At 49.3% G+C, this 25,201-nt stretch overlaps 1 protein-coding gene across 1 annotated transcript in view; it reads right to left on the bottom strand.

Annotated features, from left to right (window-relative positions):
• Positions 1 to 15,393, bottom strand: part of LOC135901675 (multidrug resistance-associated protein 1-like) — a 140,517-nt gene extending 125,124 nt beyond the window's left edge. Inside the window, exon 1 of the mRNA XM_065431518.1 lies at positions 15,235 to 15,393. Within this exon, the coding sequence (XP_065287590.1) occupies positions 15,235 to 15,264 (30 nt within the window). The 5' untranslated portion in view covers positions 15,265 to 15,393. The remainder of the gene's footprint in view (positions 1 to 15,234) is intronic.
• Positions 15,394 to 25,201: the final 9,808 nt, after the last annotated feature.

Genomic DNA, 25,201 nt, shown 5'->3' on the forward strand with positions numbered 1-25,201 from the left:
CTTCATAATACCGCAGATAGAGTATTAGATATTCCAATCAGTTTCGGGCGGGATGGGGGGGGGGGCGCTCACATTCATTGACGAGTTAGTCAGGGATTACAATTAAATTACGGGGTTTTACGTGCCAAAACCCCTTTCTGATAAGGCACGCCGTAGTGGAGGACTCTGGAAATCTCGACCACCTGGGGTTCTTTAACGTGCACCTAAATCTGGGCACACAGGTGTTCTCGCATTCCGCCAGAGTTACTCAGGGTTATCCCTGAGTAACTCTGCCTGCCTTTCTGCTTGTTCCTGCCTTTCAGTTTTTGGACCTGTCTTCATTTTGACGATAAACACATCTGCTGGTATTACCACCCGAGGACAAAAAGACCCCGTTGCCGTTTGAATGCGCACATTCCAAGTTAGCTAAGAGAGCCAACACTACCCTAGCTTGCAAGTCCGCCCTCGAAACATCATGCGAGCATAAATTAGAAATCAGTTTCAATCAGCAAGTTAGGCGATTCCTCTCGGCAGGTTACACTCAGTTTAATGACTGGCGCCTGCGAAAGCTTCTTGCAAAAACTGAAAGGTAAAAAGCAACAGAAAGAGGCTATTAGGAAATAAACTACAGGTCATGCCCTATATTCATCGAGTGTCGCACAACATCGAAGTGGCAAGCCGCTACGGGGTCCACGTCGTTTTTTCGACCCCATGCAAGCCGAGTAGCTTGGATGGGGTGCATGGAGTAGCCGAGTAGGCAAGAGAAAGCAGGCCTCAGTGTTCAATTAGACACGAAATGCACTACACAGATTGTGTTTGTGGCGTAGTGTATTCGATCCCCTTCACATGTGACAACACATGTATTTGGAAAAACGGGCAGGTGTTTCAATGAAAGTGCACGGGATCATCAGTGGCATGTAAAACAAGGCAGGAGGCACTTTGGCGCTACACTGCGACAGATGCACAGGAAAAGAGGAGGGCGGAAGAAACAACCTTTGTAAACCAAATTTTAATAACAACGTGCCTGTACCATTCGAGGGATAAGATTGAAAGGGAGAGTGTGGAAGCCTTCTACATAACAAAAAATGGCAACAAATGTATTAGCACGCCATCTGTCTCGTTACAAGAAGTCAATTTTCAGGAATACGCCTTGTAAAAAGAATTCTTTTGATGGTCTAAGATTTCCTGGATTTTTGTCTTTTGTTGTAGGTTGGCGTTGTGCTGCGATTGCGGCCGAGCGTTAATTTTTCCACGAGGTTTCGCTCTTTCCGTAGCCACTTTTGTTGATTCGGTCGCCGTCACCCTCACTTCTATCGTTCTCTGTAAGCCATTTTAGAGCGCAGCTCTTTGGCGTCCGTTCCTGGGTTTCGCGTCGTCGTCGGCGTTGTCGTCGTCGGCGTCGGCCTCGTAACCAGCTCGCCGACGAATCTGCTGCTCCGCCGCCGCGCATGCGCGCTGTCGGCTCTCCGGGCGAGGGAGGATGATGGAAGGGAGGAGGAGAGATTGTGGAGGAGGGCTGGCTACACAAATGGCTCTTTGGCGTCCGTTCCTGGGTTTCGCGTCGTCGTCTGCCTCGTAACCAGCTCGCCGACGAATCTGCTCCGCCGCCGCGCATGCGCGCTGTCGGCTCTCCGGGCGAGGGAGGATGATGGAAGGGAGGAGGAGAGATTGTGGAGGAGGGCTGGCTACACAAATGGCTCTTTGGCGTCCGTTCCTGGGTTTCGCGTCGTCGTCGGCGTTATCGTCGGCCTCGTAACCAGCTCCGCCCCCCTTTCATCCCCCCAGCGCTAGCAGCGACCGACTGATACCGCTTTCGTGAGTCCGCTACCGCACTCACGAAAGACGTCGTGCACTTCCTGCAACTCGCATTAACCGTCCATCGATCCACACCGATGTTAGTAGTGGGGGACTTTAATGTTGACATAAAGACAAACAGCAATTTCCTAACACTTATGCGGGAGAACATCCCGTTCCTCTCGCTCGTAACGCGTCCCACGGCTGTGACAACCTCGCGAGGCACTTGTATAGATCTCGTCTTTGAGAATCAAGCATTGGTGTACCAAGTCGAACATATATCAGTCTATTTCTCCGACCACAAAGCTTCCTTCATGACTGTCAAGAACTGTTAGTGGAGTCTTTGTTAAAGGAATACGTGTGAAAAATAAAAAAAAATTCTGTGATAGCGCATACATGTGTTGCTCGATTTCTTCGCCTCAATCTATCGAACGTCTTTGAGAATCAAGCATAGGTGTACCAAGTCGAACATATATCAGTCTATTTCTCCGACCACAAAGCTTCCTTCATGACTCAAGAACTGTTAGTGCAGTCTTTGTTAAAGAAATACGTGTGAAAAATGAAAAAAAAATTCTGTGATAGCGCATACATGTGTTGCTCGATTTCTTTGCCTCAATCTATCGAAAAGGTGAAACAGCTTATATGCTGCGCTCAAATTTCGCATTAGGAAGTAACGTAATCGTCGGTAATTTTTTTTCAGCCTTCATGCTTTCATGACGTCATTGCCACATTTGTTGATCGGAGTGATATTCCCCTCCATTATGTTTTCTTTTTGTTTTTGTCTTTGTTTTTTTCAAACGATTTTATGCCCTCATCCTACACCTTTAAACTGGTTATTCGTTAAGTGCCATATCATATTGTTGCACATGTTCGCGGTCTCTTCCCGCTTTTTTCTCCTGTTCTTTTTTCTTATTTTATACCTCCCTATCTTATAATACAGCAAGAAGGGCTCACGGTTATTTTGCTGATAGCTTGTCGCAATTTCGGTCTACCCCGTTACCCAGCAGATAACTTTATGTCGTGTGTTTATCGGCACATGTGAGGGTGGCAATGCGGACACGTGTACAGGTTCCTGAATGAGATATATGCATATTGCTTGTTTATAAAAAAATAAGCAGTTGGCAGTAGGCGCTCGTGGTGTGGTCTATGCGCCCTCATTCGTTTCGCACATTTACAAAAAACGCTTAATGTTATGAACCAAATAGCCCACCAGAACGTCCTCCTAAACATTGGGGTGCAACGCGCAACAGTCTCCACTCTCCCTCTGTGTGTCAAATTGCATTCTGCTGTGTGCCTTTAGTAGGTTCTCTTTTTCACGAGCACCGGTTTCTGCCGCTCCTTCTATTAATTCTTCCGGAGACACGATAGCCCACGACCACCAGCGAAACAGGTAATCGAGGGCTGCTGTGCGCGCCGTTGACACGCCGGCTGACACACGGGCGTTGACACGTGATTGACAGACGGCCGTGCCACTGGCCTTGTGCACCGCACTCCTTTATCCTCACACCCTCGCCGCTAGCACGCCTTCGCTCGTTGCCGCACCCACCCGTCTTACGCCCTCTCCCTTTTAGAATGCACTGCGGCGAGGAAAGCACATGCCGCCTTGAAGAAGGCAAGACCACTTGTCGAAACGTTGCTCCTGCTTTCACTTTTTTCTCGTTTTACTCATCGTCCCGTTACTTCTGTCACGAAAGCAAGCCCATTTTCTTTGAGTGCGACTGTGCAGTATTACATCAAGCGTGTCAACCCAGCTCAGTAATCTGCTGCGAAACAACTATCAGAGAACTTTTTTAGAGCGCAGCTCTTTGGCGTCCGTTCCTGGGTTTCGCGTCGTCGTCGGCGTCGTCGTCGTCGGCCTCGTAACCAGCTCGCCTCCGCCGCCGCGCTCCGCCGCCGCGCATGCGCCGCTGCTCCGCCGCCGCGCATGCGCGCTGTCGGCTCTCCGGGCGAGGGAGGATGATGGAAGGGAGGAGGAGAGACTGTGGAGGAGGGCTGGCTACACAAATGGCTCTTTGGCGTCCGTTCCTGGGTTTCGCGTTGTCGTCGGCCTCATAACCAGCTCCGCCCCCCTTTCATCCCCCCAGCGCTAGCAGCGACCGACTGATACCGCTTTCGTGAGTCCGCTACCGCACTCACGAAAGACGTCGTGCACTTCCTGCAACTCGCATTAACCGTCCATCGATCCACACCGATGTTAGTAGTGGGGGACTTTAATGTTGACATAAAGACAAACAGCAATTTCCTAACACTTATGCGGGAGAACATCCCGTTCCTCTCGCTCGTAACGCGTCCCACGGCTGTGACAACCTCGCGAGGCACTTGTATAGATCTCGTCTTTGAGAATCAAGCATTGGTGTACCAAGTCGAACATATATCAGTCTATTTCTCCGACCACAAAGCTTCCTTCATGACTGTCAAGAACTGTTAATGGAGTCTTTGTTAAAGGAATACGTGTGAAAAATAAAAAAAAAAATCTGTGATAGCGCATACATGTGTTGCTCGATTTCTTTGCCTCAATCTATCGAAAAGGTGAAACAGCTTATTTGCTGCGCTCAAATTTCGCATTAGGAAGTAACGTAATCGTCGGTAATTTTTTTTCTTGCTTCCTGTCACTGAACCGTTAAAATGTCTTGCACCAACACAAATCAATCGTGGTTTAAAGGTGAAGACGCCTTTGAATGCGTGGTAGCTGCAACTATAGCTTGGTTTTTAAGTTAGGTTGACATTTTTGATCGGCCTGCTTTGCTGTGCATATATTCTAAGCGAGAATGTGCGCTAACGCTTCTGAAAATTGCGCACCCTTTTTATGCATAAACCAGTATGATCACTCGAAAGGCAACATCGAATCAAAGTACAGTTCGGAAACAAAATATTCGGGATATATTGACTTATTTGTGCAATCATCACAGATCACGAATGCAGGTTTACATGGAGCATGCATGCGCACACGAGTTCCATAATACCAGAGATGCGTGCGAGCGATGTCCGCACGAGTCGGTTCCTTTATTGACCGTGGATCTCCAGTTCCTGCTATAGGAATCGTATGGACACTCCAGGAGAATTTTAACCGTCGGCGTTGTCCTGAGGCTCCGCATATATTACGCGCAAGCTAACCGGCCAGCTAGTTAAATCGGCGAATGTATGTGAAGCCGCGAAGGAGGAAAGCGCCTGGAAGGTAGGCATAGGCGCGCTGGGTTGACCTCCTCTTGCAGTTGCGGCAAATTGTGTGTGGAGCTACCGGGTTCGTCTCCCGATCGAGTGGCCGACAGAGAATGACGGAGCAGCAGCGCAAACGCCGGCAGGCCGACCGCGCAGTCGCCGGGCTGAACAAGTCCGGCAGAAGGCTTCGCGTGCTCAAGAGACTCGCGAGGAACGGGCTAGGTGACTTGCGACGGTGTACCAGGCCGTAGCTTAGAGATTGAACGACGCGAAGATTTTCGGACGCCCAGTGCAGCGTCGTGCGCGAAGCCCGTAACCACGAACAGAATGTCCGGCTTCACACGTGCGCCGGCAAAATATTTCAGCAATAACCTGTTTGGGAGCGTCTGAAGTGCGTGGGATTGCCTCTGGCATCTGCGAGACATCGCTTCCGCCTACGAGGCTTGGGTTCCCGTGCTTGAGCAAGATTGCTCTGAGACTGACTTTACAACCTTCAACGTTTGCAACACCTGCCAAGGCTCACTCCGGAAGGGTCAGGTCCCCTCGTTCTGCACTTCCAACCTCAATTGCCCAATTCACCTCAATCACCTCAAGTCACCTCAATTGCCCAAGCTGAACTCTGTTGCGGAGCGGCTGAGATCACCCCCGGACACAGTTTGTGCAAATTCGGCGGATTCTCTACAATGGTGGGCACAGGCACGTACCCAGGGGGGGGGCCCGGGGGGGGCCCGGGGGGGGGGGCCCGGCCCCCCCCCCCCCCCGAAATCAAGTGGCATACCCCCCCCTCCCCACCCACGCCACCACTCCTCACACATTCCTAAAGCGCCGCCAGATTAATGTTGAGACTTGGCAGCTGTTCATCGGTCAGCCTTATGCTGCCTTTTTCACTAGATGGCGGTAGTTATCGGCATCTCTTGTAATGTGAAGGACAGTTTTCTCATGGATTCCGCACCCGCGCGATTAACTCGAGATGCGTTCAGTTGTCACCATCTATTCAACCGTCACGCTCATAGCTGTTGCTTTTGTTAGTTCAACCTTCTTTGTTTAGGCTGATCCTGGGACCAGGAGAGGGATGCGGCTGTTACTCAGCTGGTCTGTACTCTCATGGAACGAGTTGCGGCCGGAGAAAACGCCAATTGCGTTTAACTTTTCCCTTTGCTTCATTATTTCCTTGAGTTACGGCTCGCCGCGACGCTGGCAGATGCCCGGAACCATATACACGTGATATGGGTTAGATAAGGTGGGAAATAAAATGATGTGAAAGAGCGTCTATCACGAAACCCTGCAATAACCCTTAAACCCATAAGCAAGATGACTGTCGCCCGTTACCTCGTCTGTTTTTCCTTAATTGTATAGCACTTTTCGTGCAAAATTGGAAACTGGAAAGAAAAATCGCAAGGAGTTGAGAAATTAAGTGACCTACTAAGGGAGAGAGCCAACGCAACAACCAAACTGCAAGCAAAAGCGAATGATAATGTTAACCGTTGTTTATGATAATATTTATGGATCAACATCTTTTTATTTAAAAAGGAAGTAGTGAAAACGCTGCCGGAAGTGGAGAATAATTACTTGCTTTGAATGACGCTTCTACAGTTATCGGTCGAACCGCCTCACGTAGCCACTTCCCTGCTGTGCTTATGTGGGTGTTTTTCTAACCTTTCTCGGTGAGCACAGTACGTGTAGAATCGCAGAGTTCTGCGCTCTACGCGGTTGTATGGGACTGGCGGCCGCACAGCGTTACGCAATTCGCGGAACTGTCAAAACTGATCAACAAGGCGAAAATAACTGATATTCGAAACTATAACATGTGAAAGACTGAAGAAGCCGTAAAAAAATGAACGCAGCCTGAAATCAGTAAAAGAGAAACCTGGCATAGGACAAACTATGACGTATGCACTAAAAGATAAGAGGGATAACATCATAAGCAATCTCGAAGATACAGTAAAAGCAGCGAAAAAATTCTAAGCTGACCTGTATACAGTGCCCAGAGGAGTCACGATACCTCACTTAGAAACAGTAATGAACAGGATACAGAAACTCTCCTATAACTAGCGATGAGGTCAGAAGGGCGCTGCAAGACATGAAACGATGAAGAGCGGGAGGAGAAGGTGGAATAACAGTCTATTTAATCAAAGATGGAGGAGACAATGCTTGTAAAACTGGCGGCTCTTTATACGAAGCGACTGCAAGGGTCCCAGAAAACTGGAAGAATGCAGACATACTAATCCACAAAAAAGGAGACGTTAAAGAATTGAAAAATTATAGGGCCATTAGCTTGCTCCCAGTATTGTACAAGATATTTACCAAAATAATCTCCAATAGAATAAGGGCAACACTGGATTTTGTCAACCAAGGGAACAGGCTGTCTTCAGGAAGAGATACCTTACAATGGATCACATCCATGTAATCAATCAGGTTATCGCGAAATCTGCAGAGTACAACAGGCCTCTCTATGTGGCTTATATAGATTACGAAAATGCATTTGATTCAGTAGAGATGCCAGCAGTCTAGAGGCACTACGTAATCAAGGACTACAGAACGCTTACGTAAAAAGCTTGGAAAATATTGCTACATGCGTGTGGTATTTGTTTGAACGAGGCGCGTAGGTGCCATCACTCCAGAAAAGAGGAGGAAGAACGAACTGGGCTCGTGCTGTGAAGCTAACCGGTCAGCGCTGCAACCGTTGTTGTAAATATAATCTGTAAATAGTTTCTCGTCTTACTGGATCGTCCTTCGCGTAAGAATATATACAGAGGTTCTACAGCTACCTTAATTCTACACGAGAAAAGCAGGGAGATACCTATAGGTAAATAGGTCAGACAGGGAGACAATTTCTCCAAAGCTATTCACTGCGTGCTTAGAAGAATTCAAGCTATTAAACTGGGAAGGCTTAGGAGTAAAGATCGACGGCAAATATCTCAGCAACCTTCGGTTTGCCGATGACATTGTTCTATTCAACAACAATGCAGACGAGTTACAACAAATGATTGGAGACCTTAACAGAGAGAGTGTAAGAGTGGGGTTGAATATTAATATGCAGAAGATGACGATAATGATAAATAGCCGGGCAAAGGAACAAGAGATCAGGATCGCCAGTCGGCCACTAGTGACTGTGAAGGAGTAGGTTTACCTAGGTCAATTAATCACAGGGAACCCTGATCATGAGAAGGAAATTCACAGAAGAATAAAAATAGGTTGGATCGCATACGGCAGACATTGCCAGCTCCTGACTGGAAGCTTATCATTATTATTGAAAAGTAAGGTGTGCAGTCAGTGCATTTTGCCAGTGCTGACATATGGGGCAGAGACTTGAGAATGAGTTAAGGACCGCACAAAGAGCGATCGAACGAAGATTGCTAGGCATAACGTTAAGAGAGAGAAAGAGCGGTTTGGATCAGAGAGCGAACGGGTATAGACGATATTCTAATTGACATCAAGAGGAAGAAATGTAGCTGGGCAGGTCATGTAATGCGCCGGTTAGATAACCGTTGGACCATTAGGGTTACAGAATGGGTACCAAGAGAAGGAAAACGCAATCGAGGACGACAGAACACTAAGTGGAGCGATGAAATTAAGAAATGATGATGATGATGATGGAGGTTGTGGGCCCCTCCCGAAAAAAAATCCTGGGTACGTGCCTGGGTGGGCAATACGGCATTCGGGTGCTGGTGGAGGACGTGCCCGTGGAGAAGTGCGGCTGCAGCAGCGAGCGAAGTGACCATCGTGCGGTCCGTCGCTTCTACGCAAACTTAACGGCGAGAACACAGCACCCATGAACCGTCGGTACACCTACTCTGTAGATCGTTTTCAAAATAATGCGGCCGGCCGCGGAATGTGCAGAATGGCAGAAAGCGCGTGCCTCTGCTTTATTCTTTGTTTGTTACACGTACCCTCATGGCCACAGGAACACCATTGAGGGGAGTGGCACAGTACAAGAAAGATAATTATACAGCTTTGAAACACGTGCATACACATACTCAAAGGTATACTAGTGACGACATGAAAACGAACCGGTATACTTTACGAACGAACAAGTAATTGTGCAAAACTAGTTACAAAGATACTGCAGCAACAATGCATAACACATGGTAACATCGTCGTTTATCACAACAAAAGAAGCAAAAACTTCAATACGCAATTTAGCTAACAGAATACAGATTGTCTAACCGTTTCTTAAGTTCTTCGAAAGTGTTAGTAAGCGTAGGTGGTTCTACTCCAATGCTGTGTTTGGATAAAATGAGTACAATTATGCAGATGTGTGACAACGCGGAATGCGGACCTTGCACAAATGATCAATGCACAGTGTAATGTAACTGGGAGGGATTATGAGGATATTAGAGGTTGGATTGCGCAACATTTTGACGAGACACGCAGAAGACAAACACGCACCACAGAGAGCTTCTGTGTGTCTCGTCAAAATGTTGCGCAGTCCAACCTCTAATATGCTATACCAACACGCCCAGTCGTCAACCTTGGCAAATTATGAGGATATTTCTTAGTTCACGATTTTGTAATAAATTTTGAAAGCAGACACAGACGCAATGTCCTTCGGCGCAAAGCAAATGGTGGTAGCGTTAAGGTATTCCGCAGAACGGTTACGCTGGATAGACGGTTATAATTGCGAAGAATGAAGTGGGCTGCACGGTTTTGGATGGCTTCTACTGCTTGTGTTAATAATGTATGTGGATTCCAAATTGGCGCAGCATACTCGAGTTTTGATGGGACCAGGGAGGTATAAAGAAGCTTAACAGAGGGCGTTGCAGCGTTAAAATTTCGTTTCAGATAGCCTAGCATGTACTTGGCATTAGAAATAATGTGCACTACATGTTTGTTCCAGGAAAAATTAGACTGTAAAAAGACGCCGAGATATTTGTAAGAGGTAAGTAATAGTGGAGAACTGTTAATAGTATAATCAGGAGAAACTGACGCAGGTCGACGTGCAAAGAGCATTACTTTGCATTTAGTTGTGTTAAGGCTCAATCAACCTGTAGTACTGCGGAATCGTTAGCAGTTTTAACTTCACGGTAGATTACGCAATCAACGGCAAGAGGTTTGAAGGGTTTATGTTATTAGGCAGGTCATGAATGAAGAATAGGAGTGGGCACCGTTCCTTGTGGTGCACCAGGTGCTAGAGAAAGAGCGCGAGCAGCGTCCGTTAGCGAGTACGTACACTGCGAGCGACTAGGAAGCATTCAATCCGGGTTAGTATTTTTGGATCGATATTCAGTGATTTCAAGAGCAAGATTTTAAGCATGATTGAGCATGATTTTAAGAGCGCTTTCAAAAGCTTTGCTAAAGTCCAAATAAATACAAACTACTTCTGAGCATTTGTCTAAGATAGAGTGGATATCGTTAGTAAATGTTAATAGCTGTGTTTCACACGAAAATAACTTTCTCAATCCATGTTCAACGGGTGCGAAAAAAACATTTTAGGAAACTTGTTATCCGTTATACTATATGTTCCAGATATTGGAAGGTATCCTGGTGAAAGATATTGGTCGATAATTCACGGCTACGTGCTCATCTCCAGATATGTGAAGTGGGACCACCTTACCGATCAGCCAGTCTTCGGGTAGATCACCGGCATTTAGAGATTGTTCAAATAATTTACATAAAATGATAGCAGCGTAAGCTTTACAAGTTTTCGTACTCTAGGGCGTATACTGTCAGGTCCAGAAGAGGAACACACTTTCAGACGGTCGATTATTCCAGTAATTTCATCAAAGTTAAAAGTAATTGGATCCATCGGAAACCTAATTTCACAACTGTGTCGGATGTCGTGTCTGCCGAAGGACGAATCCCAACATAAAAATGTAACGACTCTTTATTCGACTAACGATGGCAGCGGACGGGCATACCAACGCTACGTTCGTCCCAGTAGCGGAAGGTAGAAGGCCGTCCTTCTCAGCCAGGCAGCCTGTTTTTTAGCCACCGCCAGTGACGCATACCTCGGGTGACGTGGCGGTGGCGCTATGCTTTATCGACCATGCAGTCCAGCGTGCAGCTGTGTTATGCTGGGCCCGATGATAAGAAGACGGAGGGTGCGCAGAAATATGGGCGGAGTGTGTCGCCACGACTGCATTCCGGCAGAAAGGCTCGTCTGAATGTTTCATTTAGCAAGTTCGCAATCTAGAGATATGGGCAATTTGTCATGTTTACTATGCTCCAGAATTTTTTTTAGTTATTAGCACTGACGGTAAAGTGACGTTGTGAAACTTGTTAGCTTCTTTAAGGGCGCTCTTATAAAACGGACATGTTCCCGAACTCTTGACCGAGCTTCAGGCCTTTCCAACGATTTTGCTTCATGAAATAGTCGATGGTTCTTGTTTGCCAGTCGTTTTAACGTCTGATTAAACCATGGGGAATGGGGATTTGTGATGATGGTGTTTTGTGGAATGTATGTGTCTAGTAATTCCTGCAGTTCCTGAAATTACACCAATTTTCTTCACGGGAACATTTGCTGAAACTGGCCAAAAAGTTATTCATAAGTTCCTCGAGGTCATTATTCATTGCCGGAAAATTGGATTTCGCGTAATTATATATTGTTTTTGTCTTATCTGAAGTCCGAGCGCGTAAACGTAACATAACATGTATTAGGCAATGATCAAATTCCTGGCATATAGGCGATACCTGAAACAATATGTGCGGATGTGGTTACCAGTAAATCCAATATGCTGGACGTGGATGAGGTAACCCTTGTTGGTTCACTTATTAGCTGTGTCAAAGAAAAGACCGAACATACCGATAAAAAATTTAACGATTCTGAGGACCTGTAATTTATGATGCAGGTGAGGTCGGACCAGCTTATTTCAGGGTAATTGAAGTCTCCAAAAAGGAACATTAAAGGTTAAGAAACATACTATGCACGGTGTTAAAAGCGTCATGCAGGTCAGTGCAAGAACCACTGGGAGGTGACGGTGCTCTATAACATACGCAAAACAAAAACTTGTGGAATTACATTGTGATCTGCACGGAAATGAACTCAAGAGCTGTAGCTATATCTAACGGAAAACACTGAAAGTTATCTGATACCACGATCAAGACCAGCACGATCACATCTAAAAACTGAGTAGCAATTTCGCGGATAAAAATTTCTCTATTCCCGGCAGAATCGTTCAGCCAAGTCTCTCAAAATTACGATATCAGCTGATGTGGCGTCAGTGGAACTTGGCAAGTCACCCAGATTGTGAACAACACTGCGTATGTTAGTAAATAAAATGGCTATGTCAGTATTGGATGTGTGCGCATGTCGACGTGAGCCTGCAGCTGAACGACTGTCGGTCCAATGGCTCGCACGCCTTCACTCGCACGTGTAGCATACGGCGCACGCGGACGGCGTCATCGCCCTTGAACTTTGTACAGAACATCAAATTGCAGTCATGCCACAGCCATTGTTTTATTTGTTCATCTGACTGAGCAGGTAACACGAATATAAGCAGAGTAATTCACCCTGAATAGCTGTGCTAGCATTCTTTGTACTAAAAAATGCTGAGTAAAGGGTGTGTTTTATTGAGACAATTATTTCATTCACAAGCCATGGGCATAGCGACGGCCAGGTTCAGACAATGAAAATGGTGAAAGTTGCAAAAGTGCTCGGTGCACTGCTTTGTTGGGCTCCATTCACTGAAAAATGTCTTTGTAAGGATGAAAGCGTCAGACAGCAAATGACACCCCACTGAACAATGTTATCCGTGTAGAAAATGTTTACCAGCATGTGATGGGCTGCGACACCGTCTCTTCAGCAAGACTGAAAGCGTGAAAAATGCAACAGCATAGCAAGGTGCTGTTTCACAATATGCACCCTTTCATGTGCACTTTTGGCGAGCTGCCACATGCACTGATGCATAAACGTGAAGAGAGCTAAGAGGCAAAGTTACGGGGCAACCCACATGACGCTTTTAGAAATTTTTAAACCTTTTTGTTTTCATAGGCGATGAAAATTTGTTTTGAGCAAGTTGGTTAATCACATTGCGGCAACAACAAGAGTAAGGGCAGAAAACACAGCCAGTAGACAGATTGAGAAGAGGAGGTAGAACAGTGAGTACGGCTTTAATGAGATGGAAGAGGCCAGCCGTGCAGTTTACAGGAGTTTGCGCTTTGAATGAGATTGGTTAATGAAAATCTGTAAAAAGGCTTTGCTGAAAGAAAACTAGAAAAAACTAACGCTGACATAAAATAAAAGAACAGAAATTAGAGTAGCCGCAAACACGCGTGGAAGCAGGCACGTATTCACACACAAACGCTAAAACTAAGACAATCTCAAATATAAAGAAATGTAGGAAATAAAAAAAATTATACAAATAGAAGAAAACACACATTTACAAACAGACGCGGGTAGAGGTACGAGTGGGTTCACAAGCTGCTGTGCCTACCTTCTCGTATGTTTTGTTTTTCATTTTACCGTTCTCTTAACACTGTCTTGGAAATGTTTAATTGCCACATATCACGAGAATCGAAAAGCAGCGCGGAACTGTTGTGGGAAACCATATCGAGCGCTGACAACACACCTTATGCGTGACTGTGTCACAGCACGCATTGTACAGCCGCAGCCACGCCTGTGTAGAGCGCGCGAGCAGACGGCCTTGCTCTGCGGGGCGACACCGTGCGGCAGTTGCGGGATCTGACGCACTGTGCCCAGGAGCATGCGCGGCCTAATAGACATGAAGGTCGGCGCACGCTGCTTTAAACCAGAAATTATGTTGGCAAGCGCACGTGGTTTGCCGGTTGTGCGCATTACCCGAGGGCGCCATCTTACTACGCGCGATGACAAGGGAATTGCGCACGTGAGTGATAGCGTGTGCGATTCTGTCAGGGCACTTGATATGAAAAACTATTGCTTCACCAATCCCAGATAATGTTATTGGCCAATGAAATAGCAACATCGCATGCGTGCTGCCTATATTAGACATAGAAGTCAAACCTTTTCGCAGAATTTATTCGGAATGGCTCCCCGACTCACAGCGGATGAGCGACGCGCAATTGCTAGCAGGATGTGTCTTTGCAGCGGTCGCCGCGGGATCCTGTTTTCAGGCAAAACGTAGCGCAGCGATGCTCGCTGCAATTTTTCTTCGCCGGATCACGGCTTAGAATAAACGCACGCGGCACATATGCCGAATGGTAAGCTCGCAGTCATACTTGCGGCGTGACAGACAATCACCAAGAGTTTGGGAATTCACTGTGACGAGGCGTTGACGCGCACAGCTGACGCGACTTGGCCCCGTTCGAAGCGTGGGCGGCCATCTTCTCCGACGGCAGGGTCACCGGCCGTCCGGCGCATGACGTCGGTCCAGAGTGCGCGCCCACTGGTGGATGCTCGTGCGCATCCGCCTCGGAGGAGTAAACGCCCCCTTTTTTCCCAAAGTTGTACCCGACATGGGCAGCTACGACGGCAGAACGCGCTTAGAGTGTCCATGCAATCGCTATTGCAATTATATGAATGGCACCCACGTATACGCTTGCGCGTTACCCGCGTTCACGAAGTGAAAAGTAAATTTGTTTTTTCGGTACAGGTATGTTTTGTAGTATGTTATATGCCGCGATGTATATGTGGGTTATATTCCTAGACTAGTCTATCACCAAAGTTGGCTATACAAGGTCTTGCATTCTCTACCAATTTATTGCTCAAAATTTTGAAATTGGCAGCCCGCAAATAAATTAATGAGACACTCACAACGCATGCCTTTATTTGAAATCTCAGACTAATAAATCTGAAGAGTGCAAAACAATATCGGAGCTCAAATCAGATTATACTACGGGCGCGGCTTTTTACAGGCAGTGTACCGGAGTTTGTGCGATGTCATTACAGGCCACGTACAGCAGGGCTTTCAAGGGCGCTAGAAATTTGGGTGCACCCGCGTATGTCGCGTTCGACGTACACGCGTATAGTTGGAACAACATCCGCGAAGTTCAAGTGCAGGGCTAGACCTTTGTATTGCAGTCAGTGTTTTGCCCTCGGGTGAAACTGCCATTTTTTTTTGTATGTCAGCACTTAACCCTTCATCAGAAACTGCGCCAACTAGGCACATTACTGTCACCCGCTTACCGAGATATCTCGTACAAGTGCTAGTGAGCATATCTTCGGACCGTTGCACCTTCTCACGCGAATCGTTCCGAGAAAGAGACAACTGCGACAACGAGGGCACCTGTGACAACCTTCAGGGCACCTCGGCTTAGTCCGCTGTGCACCGATACGGCGAACTCGCACGTCCTCGACTCGCGCCGCTCAAATTCTAGCTGGATGGAAAGCGCCCCGGCGACGCGAGAAGCAGGCAAGAGCCCGCGCGTTCATCCCGAGTAACTCACCCAAAGCGGCGAACCGCAGAAGGAATCCATGTTGCTCGTTGTCCCACGACGAAGGTGACAGTCTCGGCAGCTCGCCCCGCTGAAGCAGGGCGTCGAGGGATGCGCGGCTGCCACTCGACTGCTCTTGCACGGACGGCGAACGTGCCCTGATAAGCGTAATCTGAGACAGCGCCGTCTGTTACTTTTTTTTCTCCTAAAAAACGGCAGCGATTGTGGCAGACGTATATGCCGCGTGACGCGGTTGCCATGTTATCCGCCCCCCTACCTTGTTTATCTCTCCCGTTGTCGAGTAAGTCCGCACTGAGCAGACACGTGCTCTGAGCAGATACGGCACTCATGGGTGTAGCTCACGATGTAAAATCACAAAGTGATGAACGTATATCATCGCAGTCAAAAGTTTATACAGCATGAGATCTAAGGAAAAAAAAAGTGATGGCACAACAAATCTCACGATGACTGTTGACGGTAATGCGAATACCAATTGAGCAATGTAGCGACAGCACATATTCCCCAAGTCCCGATTATTTCACACATGTAGCGGTATTTTTCTTAGAATATTGTCACGTGGTGGCAATAGGGGGCATACGTCTTTCTTCGTGATCTTGTTCAGTCGACGATAATCGACGTAGAAACGTAGGGTTCCGTCCTTTTTCTTCACCAGGACAACAGGAGAGGCCCAAGGGCCTTTCGACGGCTGGATGATGTCGTCGCAGAGCATTTCGTCGACTTGTTTATTTATTTATTTATTCATTTATTTATTCGGTATACCTACATCGCCTGTACGGCATTATCGTAGGGGGGTTAAAATACAGGTGGTCACAATGGAAACATATTGAGCAACATCAAAAGAATACATCAGTAAATACAACATAGTTTAAGCACTGAAATTCGCAAAAGCGGAATATAAACTAACAAAGTACAAAACAAAGTGAGTGACAAAGTAACTAACAAACAAAACACAAAAAAATAAGGTACCGTATGTGCAGAGATGAATAACAGACCAATAAAAGAATATGGCTCTCAATAGCATTTTCAAAACTAGAAGCTGCCATCACTTCATTAGGGAGCTCATTCCAATCGCTAATCGTGTTAGGAAACTGACTATGACTGACTATGACTATATGACTGCGTGCAGACTTGTTGCCTAATAGCTTCACGTTCTCGCGTCGAAACTTGGTAAGGGCTCTAGCGGAGTGGTTGAGTGCACTCTTCGGTTATTATGCGATGCTTTGCAACTGGTGTTTGTCGAGTCCTCGATCGATGACGTCGAAAAGCAGTTCTTGTATCGTTGGAGAAGACTTCTGAGCTGTTGCTGCTTGCTCATGGGGAGGCTTGGATTTACGTCGAAGTCTGGTTCGGGAACTATGGTCGTCGGGGTGGATGCAGCAGAACCGGAGAGAACAAACACATTACTGGTTTCCAGAATTGCCTCGATGTACGCGATCGTAGTGCCCTTGTTGATGTGTTTTAACTTCTGGCTGAAATTTGTCAGCAACACTTTTGCTTTTCCTTCGTGCAGTTCAGCGATCCCTCTTGCGACGAAAATTTTACGGTCTAGCAGTAGACGTTGGTCACCCTCGATGACGCCTTCTACGTCGGCAGTTGTTTTGGGGCCGACGGAAATGACAATGGTGGAGCGAGGCGGGATGCTGACTTGACTTTCGAGCACGCTTAAGGCATGGTGACTACGAGAGCACTCCGGCGGTATCGCTCGGTCTTCCGACAGCGTTATCGACTTCAACTTCAGCTTGATGATTGCGCCGTGTTGGTTCAGGAAGTCCATGCCAAGAATGACGTCTCGTGAACACTGATGGAGGATAACGAACGTGGCAGGGTAAGTCCGATCATGAACGGTAATTCTTGCCCTGCAGATTCCATTCGGCGTAATGAGGTGTCCTCCAACGGTCCAAATTTGAGGGCCCTCCCATGCAGTCTTAACCTTCTTCAACTGGGCGGCGATGTGTCAACTCATGACGGAAGAATCGGCCCCTGTGTCGACTAAGGCGGTGACTGCGTGGCCGTCGAGAAGCACGTCGAGGTCGGTGGTTCTTTGTCTTGTGTTACAGTCAGGTTTTGGCGTCGGATCACGGCTGTGTCGCGTTGACCTGTGGCTGGTATGGGACGTCGTCAGGTCGTCTTTCGTCATCGTATTCTTCCACACTTCGTCGTGACGGCGGCGTGTCGTTATCTCGTCGAGGCAGTTTATTCGGCGTTTTCTTCGGCGGCGGACGATCTTCGTCAGTTCGACGTACAGCAACCGCACCTCCATCGGTTGCTGCTTTTAGTTTTCCGGATATGGGCTCGCTGACCGGCCCCGGGCTGAGCCGGTGCATGGACGGCGCTGCGGCGACAGGTAGCGGCCTGGTGACGGCGAACGGGAGGGTTGTCGAGGGCTCCACTGAGTAGCGGCGAGGTAGTCGGCGATGTCACGAGGGCATTCACCTTCCCTAGGGCACTGTGTGTTGACGGCGAAGCCTCGCAATCCCAGGTCGCGGTATGGGCATCGGCGGTACACATGGCCGGCTTCACCGCGGTAGCAGAGCGGGCGGTGGTCGGGGGCGCGCCAAATGTCCGTCTTCCTCGCGGAGGTGTGCTGGGCGACGGGTGGCCGTGCTGGTGGCGGCGGCGGCGGACGACGGGATTGCGGCGTTACAGGGCACTGGCGCGGTCGTGGAGGGGGCCTTGACGGCGTGCGACTGCGGCGTAAGTCATCGCTTCTGGCTGGGGATGCGGTAATTGAAGTTGCACCTCAGGAACTCCCAGCGATCGCTGAACCTTACCTTTCACGATGTCAGCGATCGAAGCTACTTGAGGCTGCGACGAAGGTAAGACCTTGCGCAGTTCTTCGCGCACAATTGCCCTGATAGTCTCTTGGAGATCAACGGAGCCCAGCACTTGGATGGCGCTCTGAGGCGTGAGCACTTGGCGGTTATATTGCGTAGTGCGCATTTCTAAAGTTTTCTCAATCGTCGTAGCCTCTGTCAGGAATTCAGCTACGGTTCTCGGTGGGTTTCGGATTTGTCCGGCGAAAAGATCTTGCTTTACCCCTCGCATCAAGAAACGCACTTTTTTCTCTTCGGACATTTCCGGGTCGGCGTGCCGGAAAAGACGGGTCATCTCTTCTGTGAAGATGGCGATGGTCTAATTGGGTAGTTGGCCTCGGGTTTCCAGCGGAACTTCGGCCCTTTCTTTTCGGACAACGCTCGTGAACGTCCTCGGGAAGTTACTGCGGAACAGGTCCCATGTTGCAAGGGTGGACTCCCGGTTCTCGAATCAAGTCCTCGCGGTATCTTCCAAGGAGAAGTACACATGTCATAGTTTATCCTCAGATGTCCAGTTGTTAAAGGTCGAGATCCTTTCGAAGGTTTCGAGCCAGGTTCCCGTATCCTCCGACGTAGCTCCACGGAAGGTAGGGGGCTCTCTGGGTTGTTGAAGTACGACGGGTGACACTGGGGCTGCCATTGTGCTTGTCTAGGCCACAATCCTTTTGGTCTTCTCAGGTAGAAGTCCGTGCTCCGGGGGCAGCTGTTGCAGACGACGGCTTGCTCGATGGTCCGGTACTACGTTGGTGCTCTCTTTGCGGTCCGGGCTTGGATGACGGCTTGTCGGGGACGTCCGGTACATGGACGAAAAGCAGCTCCACCACATGTCACGTGGTAGCGACGTTAAAGAACACAGCAGCAATATTGTGAAAGACAAATCTAGCTTTTATTGGGCGAACATGTGCCCACAAAGACAGGCTGCACCTAAAGCACGATAGCGGCGAACACAGTCCGCGATCATCGAAAATCTGATCGGCGAGTCAAGCGCATCGGCTTTTATAGACCCGTCGTCGGACGTTCCAGAGTAACCGCTGAGACCCGCGTGTCTTCCATAAAGTTCTACACTATTCGCGTCGGGCATACATGCAATCAGATTACACAAGTTGCGGGGAAAGACAGCGGATGGAACCATCGATAACATTCCAGAAACTTCTTTTACATGCAGGCGCGTCCTGCGCTGTGCGATAACATTTGCTAGGTGGTGAGAAGTGGTCGCCCGATAAAGATAAAGAAGTACACGTGTCAATATCGTGGATTCGGCCATCTGCCACGTACGTACTCCGATATCGCCCTACATTGCTATGGACGACCGCACGCCAAGTTTCATCCTAGACGCCAGCGCTCGTTTCTCCACTGGCGGAAAGATTTAATCTCCAGCGGGTGTAGGTTTCCGCCGCCGCTTCCCTTCACGATCGCGCTCGCGTTCAGTTCGCGCAGCACGAAACGTCTCTTGTTTGCGACGGCGCCTCTTCGGATGACCGGAAATTATTATTGTGTTGTTAACTGTCACGACAGCAACGTAAACACGAAAGGGTTGATGATACCAGTGAAATTCTGCCGATTCACAAGAAAATGGTATGAAAAAAGCAGACGACAGACATGGATTACTGCGGTGCGCCGAGCGAAGTAAACAACTGGCAAACGAAGCGAGCTCGTTCATTGATCACTCCTGAGTGTACAACGGTTTTTATATGTAACCCACATGAATTTAATAATTACTCGGTACATAATCATTTCATTCATATAAAACTTTTCTATAAAAGTTGTTCGACGAGCGCTTGTGCTGTCTTCTTTCTCGTGTTTCGTTTGTGTGTGCGCTGCCCAAGAATGGAAACCACTTCTCCTGTATGCGCTAGCACTGGCCGAAGTTCACGTGTGCCGAGAAATTGAATATGTGCACGATGCATTGAACATGACCGTAGTTCGTTCCCGCTTCACCACTGCACCGATAGATCGAGTTAATGGACGATACACGCCCGCGTCTTGGTCGCGCCGGCATTGCTGAAGCAGGAAGGATTACTAATACTTTCAACTTCGGACTCTTGAGTACTGTTAAAAAAAGGGCCAAGCTGTCTGCATTACTGCCTCTATTCCATATTGTAAGGGGCGTACTAGTTAAAGTTGTGTGCGCATGTCGTACTTGTGCTATGCAGCGACATATTTTGTTTATTTCCGCACAGTGTCGATGGAAGTTCGTTGTCGCCATCAGAGACAACACGGATTTGTAGCAAACATATTGTGAGAAACTGCAAAAATGACTTTAGCTCGTATGTGCCGTATGTATGTGCCGCATAGTATGTGCTTACGATTTTTCCGGCGGCACATACGATGTCGTTTCCAATTACCTGCAAAGCGTCACTTACATATGGTTAAGCAGACGCTGCCCTTTCGCCGCATTGCAGCCATAAAAAAATTACCGACGATTACGTTACTTCCTAATGCGAAATTTGAGCGCAGCAAATAAGCTGTTTCACCTTTTCGATAGATTGAGGCAAAGAAATCGAGCAACACATGTATGCGCTATCACAGAATTTTTTTATTTTTATTTTTCACATGTATTCCTTTAACAAAGACTCCACTAACAGTTCTTGACAGTCATGAAGGAAGCTTTGTGGTCGGAGAAATAGACTGATATATGTTCGACTTGGTACACCAATGCTTGATTCTCAAAGACGAGATCTATACAAGTGCGGTGCACATATACTGATCCGCCGCCACCGATCTGGCTCTCTGATTGCCACCGCACAGGGCGAACGGCAGCGGCAATTTTGGCTCGGGCGGTGCACATATACAGATCCGCCGCCACCGATCTGGCTCTCTGATTGCCACCGCACAGGGGTTGCATTGGAGGAGGAGCGAAGAAAGGAATTAAGTTCGAGCCGGCGCTTTGACAACCGGAGACTCGTAGGAAGAGGGGGGAGGGGGGCGGCGTGTACACCCAGCGGCAAACGATGGGGGCAGAAGCGCGCGCAGCAAGCGGACAACACGATAAAGGGAGGAGGGAAGAGATAGCAGCGACTTACTGATGTCGCTGACGCCGATAGTGAGTCAACCCCAGCTGCGGAGTTGGTTTCAGGGACAACGCCGCCGATGCCGACACAAACGATATGATACCCTCGCTTCCGCAGCGCTAAGAACCAGGTCTAGCCGTGGGAAGGTGGTCACGTATTCGTCGACGTGCCGGGGCCTACGTGAAATAACCGGCGCGTCGGCAACTGAAGAGCACCCTATCCGCCACACAAGAACAGGGGGGGGGGGACCCTTTCCTCCTCTTTCTGCATGGCGGCGACGGTGTTCTATGCAGTCACGTTATCTTGACTCTCTAGCGGCGTCAGCGGCATCCAGCGGTATCAGTCGGTCGCTGCTAGCGCTGGGGGGATGAATGGGGGGCGGAGCTGGTTACGAGGCCGACGACAACGCCGACGACGACGCGAAACCCAGGAACGGACGCCAAAGAGCTGCGCTCTAAAATAATCGTCAAGCGTACCGATCTTCTTAAAGGCAAATAGAAGCGTGTACAGTCTGTTTCACACTTAGGGGAAAACTCGGAACGTATTGCATCGCGACGCGGCAAGCAATGGAGTCGTGCGGCGGCAGCAGCTCGAGCAGGCGCAGACGCTCGAGGGGCCGAGTCGTGATCTGCGTCGTCTGCTACGGCGGCGCGCGCTGGCCGCATTGTCGGGAAGCGTGCTACTGTCAGGAGCAGTGCACCGATTTCATAGGTACTATGGGAACTGAGCTGATATTCTTTACTAAACGTTGTGCGTCGCCAAACTCTGAGCCTTCCTTGGCGATAATGGAGTTCCACAAACTTCTTTTGACAGCATGCTTCGCTTGTTCTTTCGAAAGGCCGGGGTACTGAGCGCGTGCACGTATATTTCTTCACTGTGTGTGCTACCGTAATGAGCAGCGACAAAACGCACCTAGATGTGCGCGCAACGTGCTCAGTCTTTGTTTGACTTGAAAGGAAAACAAAGCACTCAACAATGATAACTATGGGGGTCGAACACGATGAAACAAACGGATACTATTAAAGGAATGTTTTAGGTTAAGATAATGAGCTGGAAGTGATTTTTCTCGACAATCATTCACTACACCAGGCAGACCCCGCCCGCCGGTGGGGAATTGGACACGTCACGCTCGGAAATTCAGTTAGTATCTCGTCATGTCCCCAGCGGCAGCGATGACAGCGCTCATCCTGGAAGGCAGTGAAGTGTAGAATGACTTGATCAGGGATGTGTTCATTCGCAGCACGTCTCAGTCGCTGACGATGGTGGATCGAAGGCTATCCTCGGGCGACTGCAGATAGAGGGGATGGTGCGGCAGCGATACTTTCAACGAGCCCCAGACATTTTAAATGATGTTGGCGCCGGGGATTGAGGGGGCCACTCCAAGAGAGTGACTGCGCGCTCTTCCAGCAGTTCTTGCACAACACGAGCAGTGTGGATCGGCGACCTATCGCGTTAGAATATATAGTCGCCTTCCAAAAACGGGCTGTCAAGAATGTATGGAATCGGTACGACGTCTATGGCTGCCCTGCAGCGATGAACTTACGTTTTAGGCGTGTCAGTGGGCGTCGCACAACGCTTAGTAAAGAATACCGGCTCATTTCACGCAGTAACGATGAGATCGGCGCCCTGCAACTGACAGCAGAACGCTTCCCGACAATGCGGCCAGTGCGCGCCGCCGTAGCAGACGACGCCGTTCAAGAACCCGCCCCTCAAGCACCTGCGCGAGCTGCTGCCGCCGCCTGACTCAAGCGCTCGCCGCATCGCGATGCAATGCGCTCCGAGTTTTCCCCTAAATGTGAAACGGACAGTACATCGCCCTTTGAATGAAATGTCCACGCGCACACTCGTATGCACACACCACGCGCGGCACGAAACGTGCCCAAACACGCGCAGTGCAGGAGGCAATCAAGGCGATGCGAACGAGAAGTGGGAGAGGGGTACCACCCGCTAATAGAATTTTGCTTCACATGCGGCGCTCTCAACGCCGGCGCCACAGCGCCGCTCTCGGTGCCGTTCTTGTCTATGGCACCAGCTTGCCAAGGTTGCCCATGAGCCTGGGGGCATGCGGTTGACTTTCTGACGCAGTGACGATGAAATGAGGTAAAAGGAACGGTGTCGATGGGACGACCAAGGCGTGTAACGACGACGGCGTGACGGCAATGACAGGTCGATTCCTAAATTATGACGATGATATTGTTACGTGTAGCTGGAGCCCAATACTATATACAACTTATTTACAGAGAAGCTAACGGAAGGCCGAAATGGCGACGCTATATCAAGCGCGGCCCACGTCGTCTTCTTCCTCCTCAGTGCAGCCTCACTGTGGCGGCTGTTCCGTAGCATCACCCCCGGCAGTAGAAGCACCGTCCCGGTGCTTAATCTACACATCCGCGGTGAAAGGTGTCTGGTATGGCTTTAGTCTCGCCACGTGAACGATGTCACTTGCAGCCGACGATGACGCTGACAGGTCGGCGGGGATGACTTCATACGTGACATCGGTCACTTATCGCACCACACGGTATGGGCCAGCGTAGCACGACAGCAGCTTTTCGGGAAGGCCCACACGTCGAATTGGTGACCAGAGAAGCACCAGAGAACCCGGAGTAAAGTGCACGTCGCGATGGTGGCAATCATAGAGGCGTCCCTGATGCTCCTGTGAGGCCTCGAGACGGGTGCGGGCGAGCTAGCGCGCGTGGTCGGCGTGTGCGATCGCGTCGCGGGCGTATTCACTGGTTGAACGTGTGGCCGAGGGCAACAAAGTGTCCAAGGACAACGCGGGTTCTCGGCCATATAGGAGATAGAATGGTGAATAGCCGGCGGTGTCGTGACGCGATGAATTATACGCGAACGTCACATATGGTAAGTGAAGATCCCAGTCGTGGTGGTCAGTCGCAACGTACTTTGAAAGCATGTCGGTGATGGTCCGGTTGAGGCGCTCCGTGAGGCCGTTTGTCTGTGGGTGGTAGGACGTGCTGAACTTGTGCTTTGTCGAGCAGGAGCGGAGGATGTCCTCGACAACTGCCGACAGAAAGCTGCGGCCGTGGTCAGTGAGTAATTGGCGCGGAGCACCGTGTACTAAAATGATGTCATAGAGCAAAACGTCCGCAACGTCAATAGCACAAGTTGTCGGAAGGGCTCTGGTGATTGCGTACCGCGTAGCATAATCAGTAGCGACGGCGACCCATTTATTTCCGGAGCCCGAGAGAGGAAACGGTCCAAGAAGGTCTAGACCAACACGGAAAAAGGGTTCCGGTGGGATGTCGATCAGCTGGAGACATCCAGCTGGAGGTGTGGAGGGCTTCTTCTGGCGCTGACAGGGCTCACAAGCGGCAACGTAGCGCCGCACGGAGCGGGCGAGGCCCGGCCAAAATAATCGATGGCGTACACGGTCGTATGTGCACGAGACGCCCAAGTGGCCAGCCAAGGGGGCGTCGTGAAGTTGTTGGACAGTCGAACGCAGGTGTGATGGAATTATGAGCAGAAGGTCAAGGCCGTGTGGATCGAGATTGCGGCGGTATAATGTCCCCTCCTTTAGGAGAAACATCCGGAGAGAGGCGTCGCCAGGCGTTGACTCCAGATTGTCGATGAGGGCTCGTAATGAAGGATCGCGGCGTTGCTCGTTGCCGATTTCAAGCAACTGGGACACAGAGAAAACGCAAGCGATGGCGTTCGCATCAGTCGGTTCTTCGACGGGGTAGCGGGACAAACAATCGACATCCTGGTGCAAGCGTCCCGTCTTATATACCACGGAGAAGGTATATTCTTGCAGGCGTAACGCCCAGCGAGCGAGTCGTCCCGTGGGGTCCTTGAGCGAGGATAGCCAGCAGAGCGCGTGGTGATCAGTGATGACACAGAAGGGGCGTCCGTACAAGTATGGACGAAACTTCGCAACAGCCCACCCAAGAGCGAGGCACTCGCGCTCTGTGATTGAATAATTGCGCTCAGCGGGTGATAGAAGTCGGCTGGCATAGGCTATTACGCGATCATGTCCACGCTAGTGTTGTGCTAACACTGCTCCTATGCCGTGACCACTGGCATCAGTTCGAACTTCCGTTGAGGCAGACGGGTCAAAGTGGGCCAGAATTGGAGGCGTGGTAAGGAGAGTAGTGAGCTGCGAAAAAGATGCGGCATGGT

Source organism: Dermacentor albipictus, unplaced genomic scaffold, assembly GCF_038994185.2.
Source record: "Dermacentor albipictus isolate Rhodes 1998 colony unplaced genomic scaffold, USDA_Dalb.pri_finalv2 scaffold_16, whole genome shotgun sequence".
Taxonomy (NCBI): Eukaryota; Metazoa; Arthropoda; class Arachnida; order Ixodida; family Ixodidae; genus Dermacentor; species Dermacentor albipictus.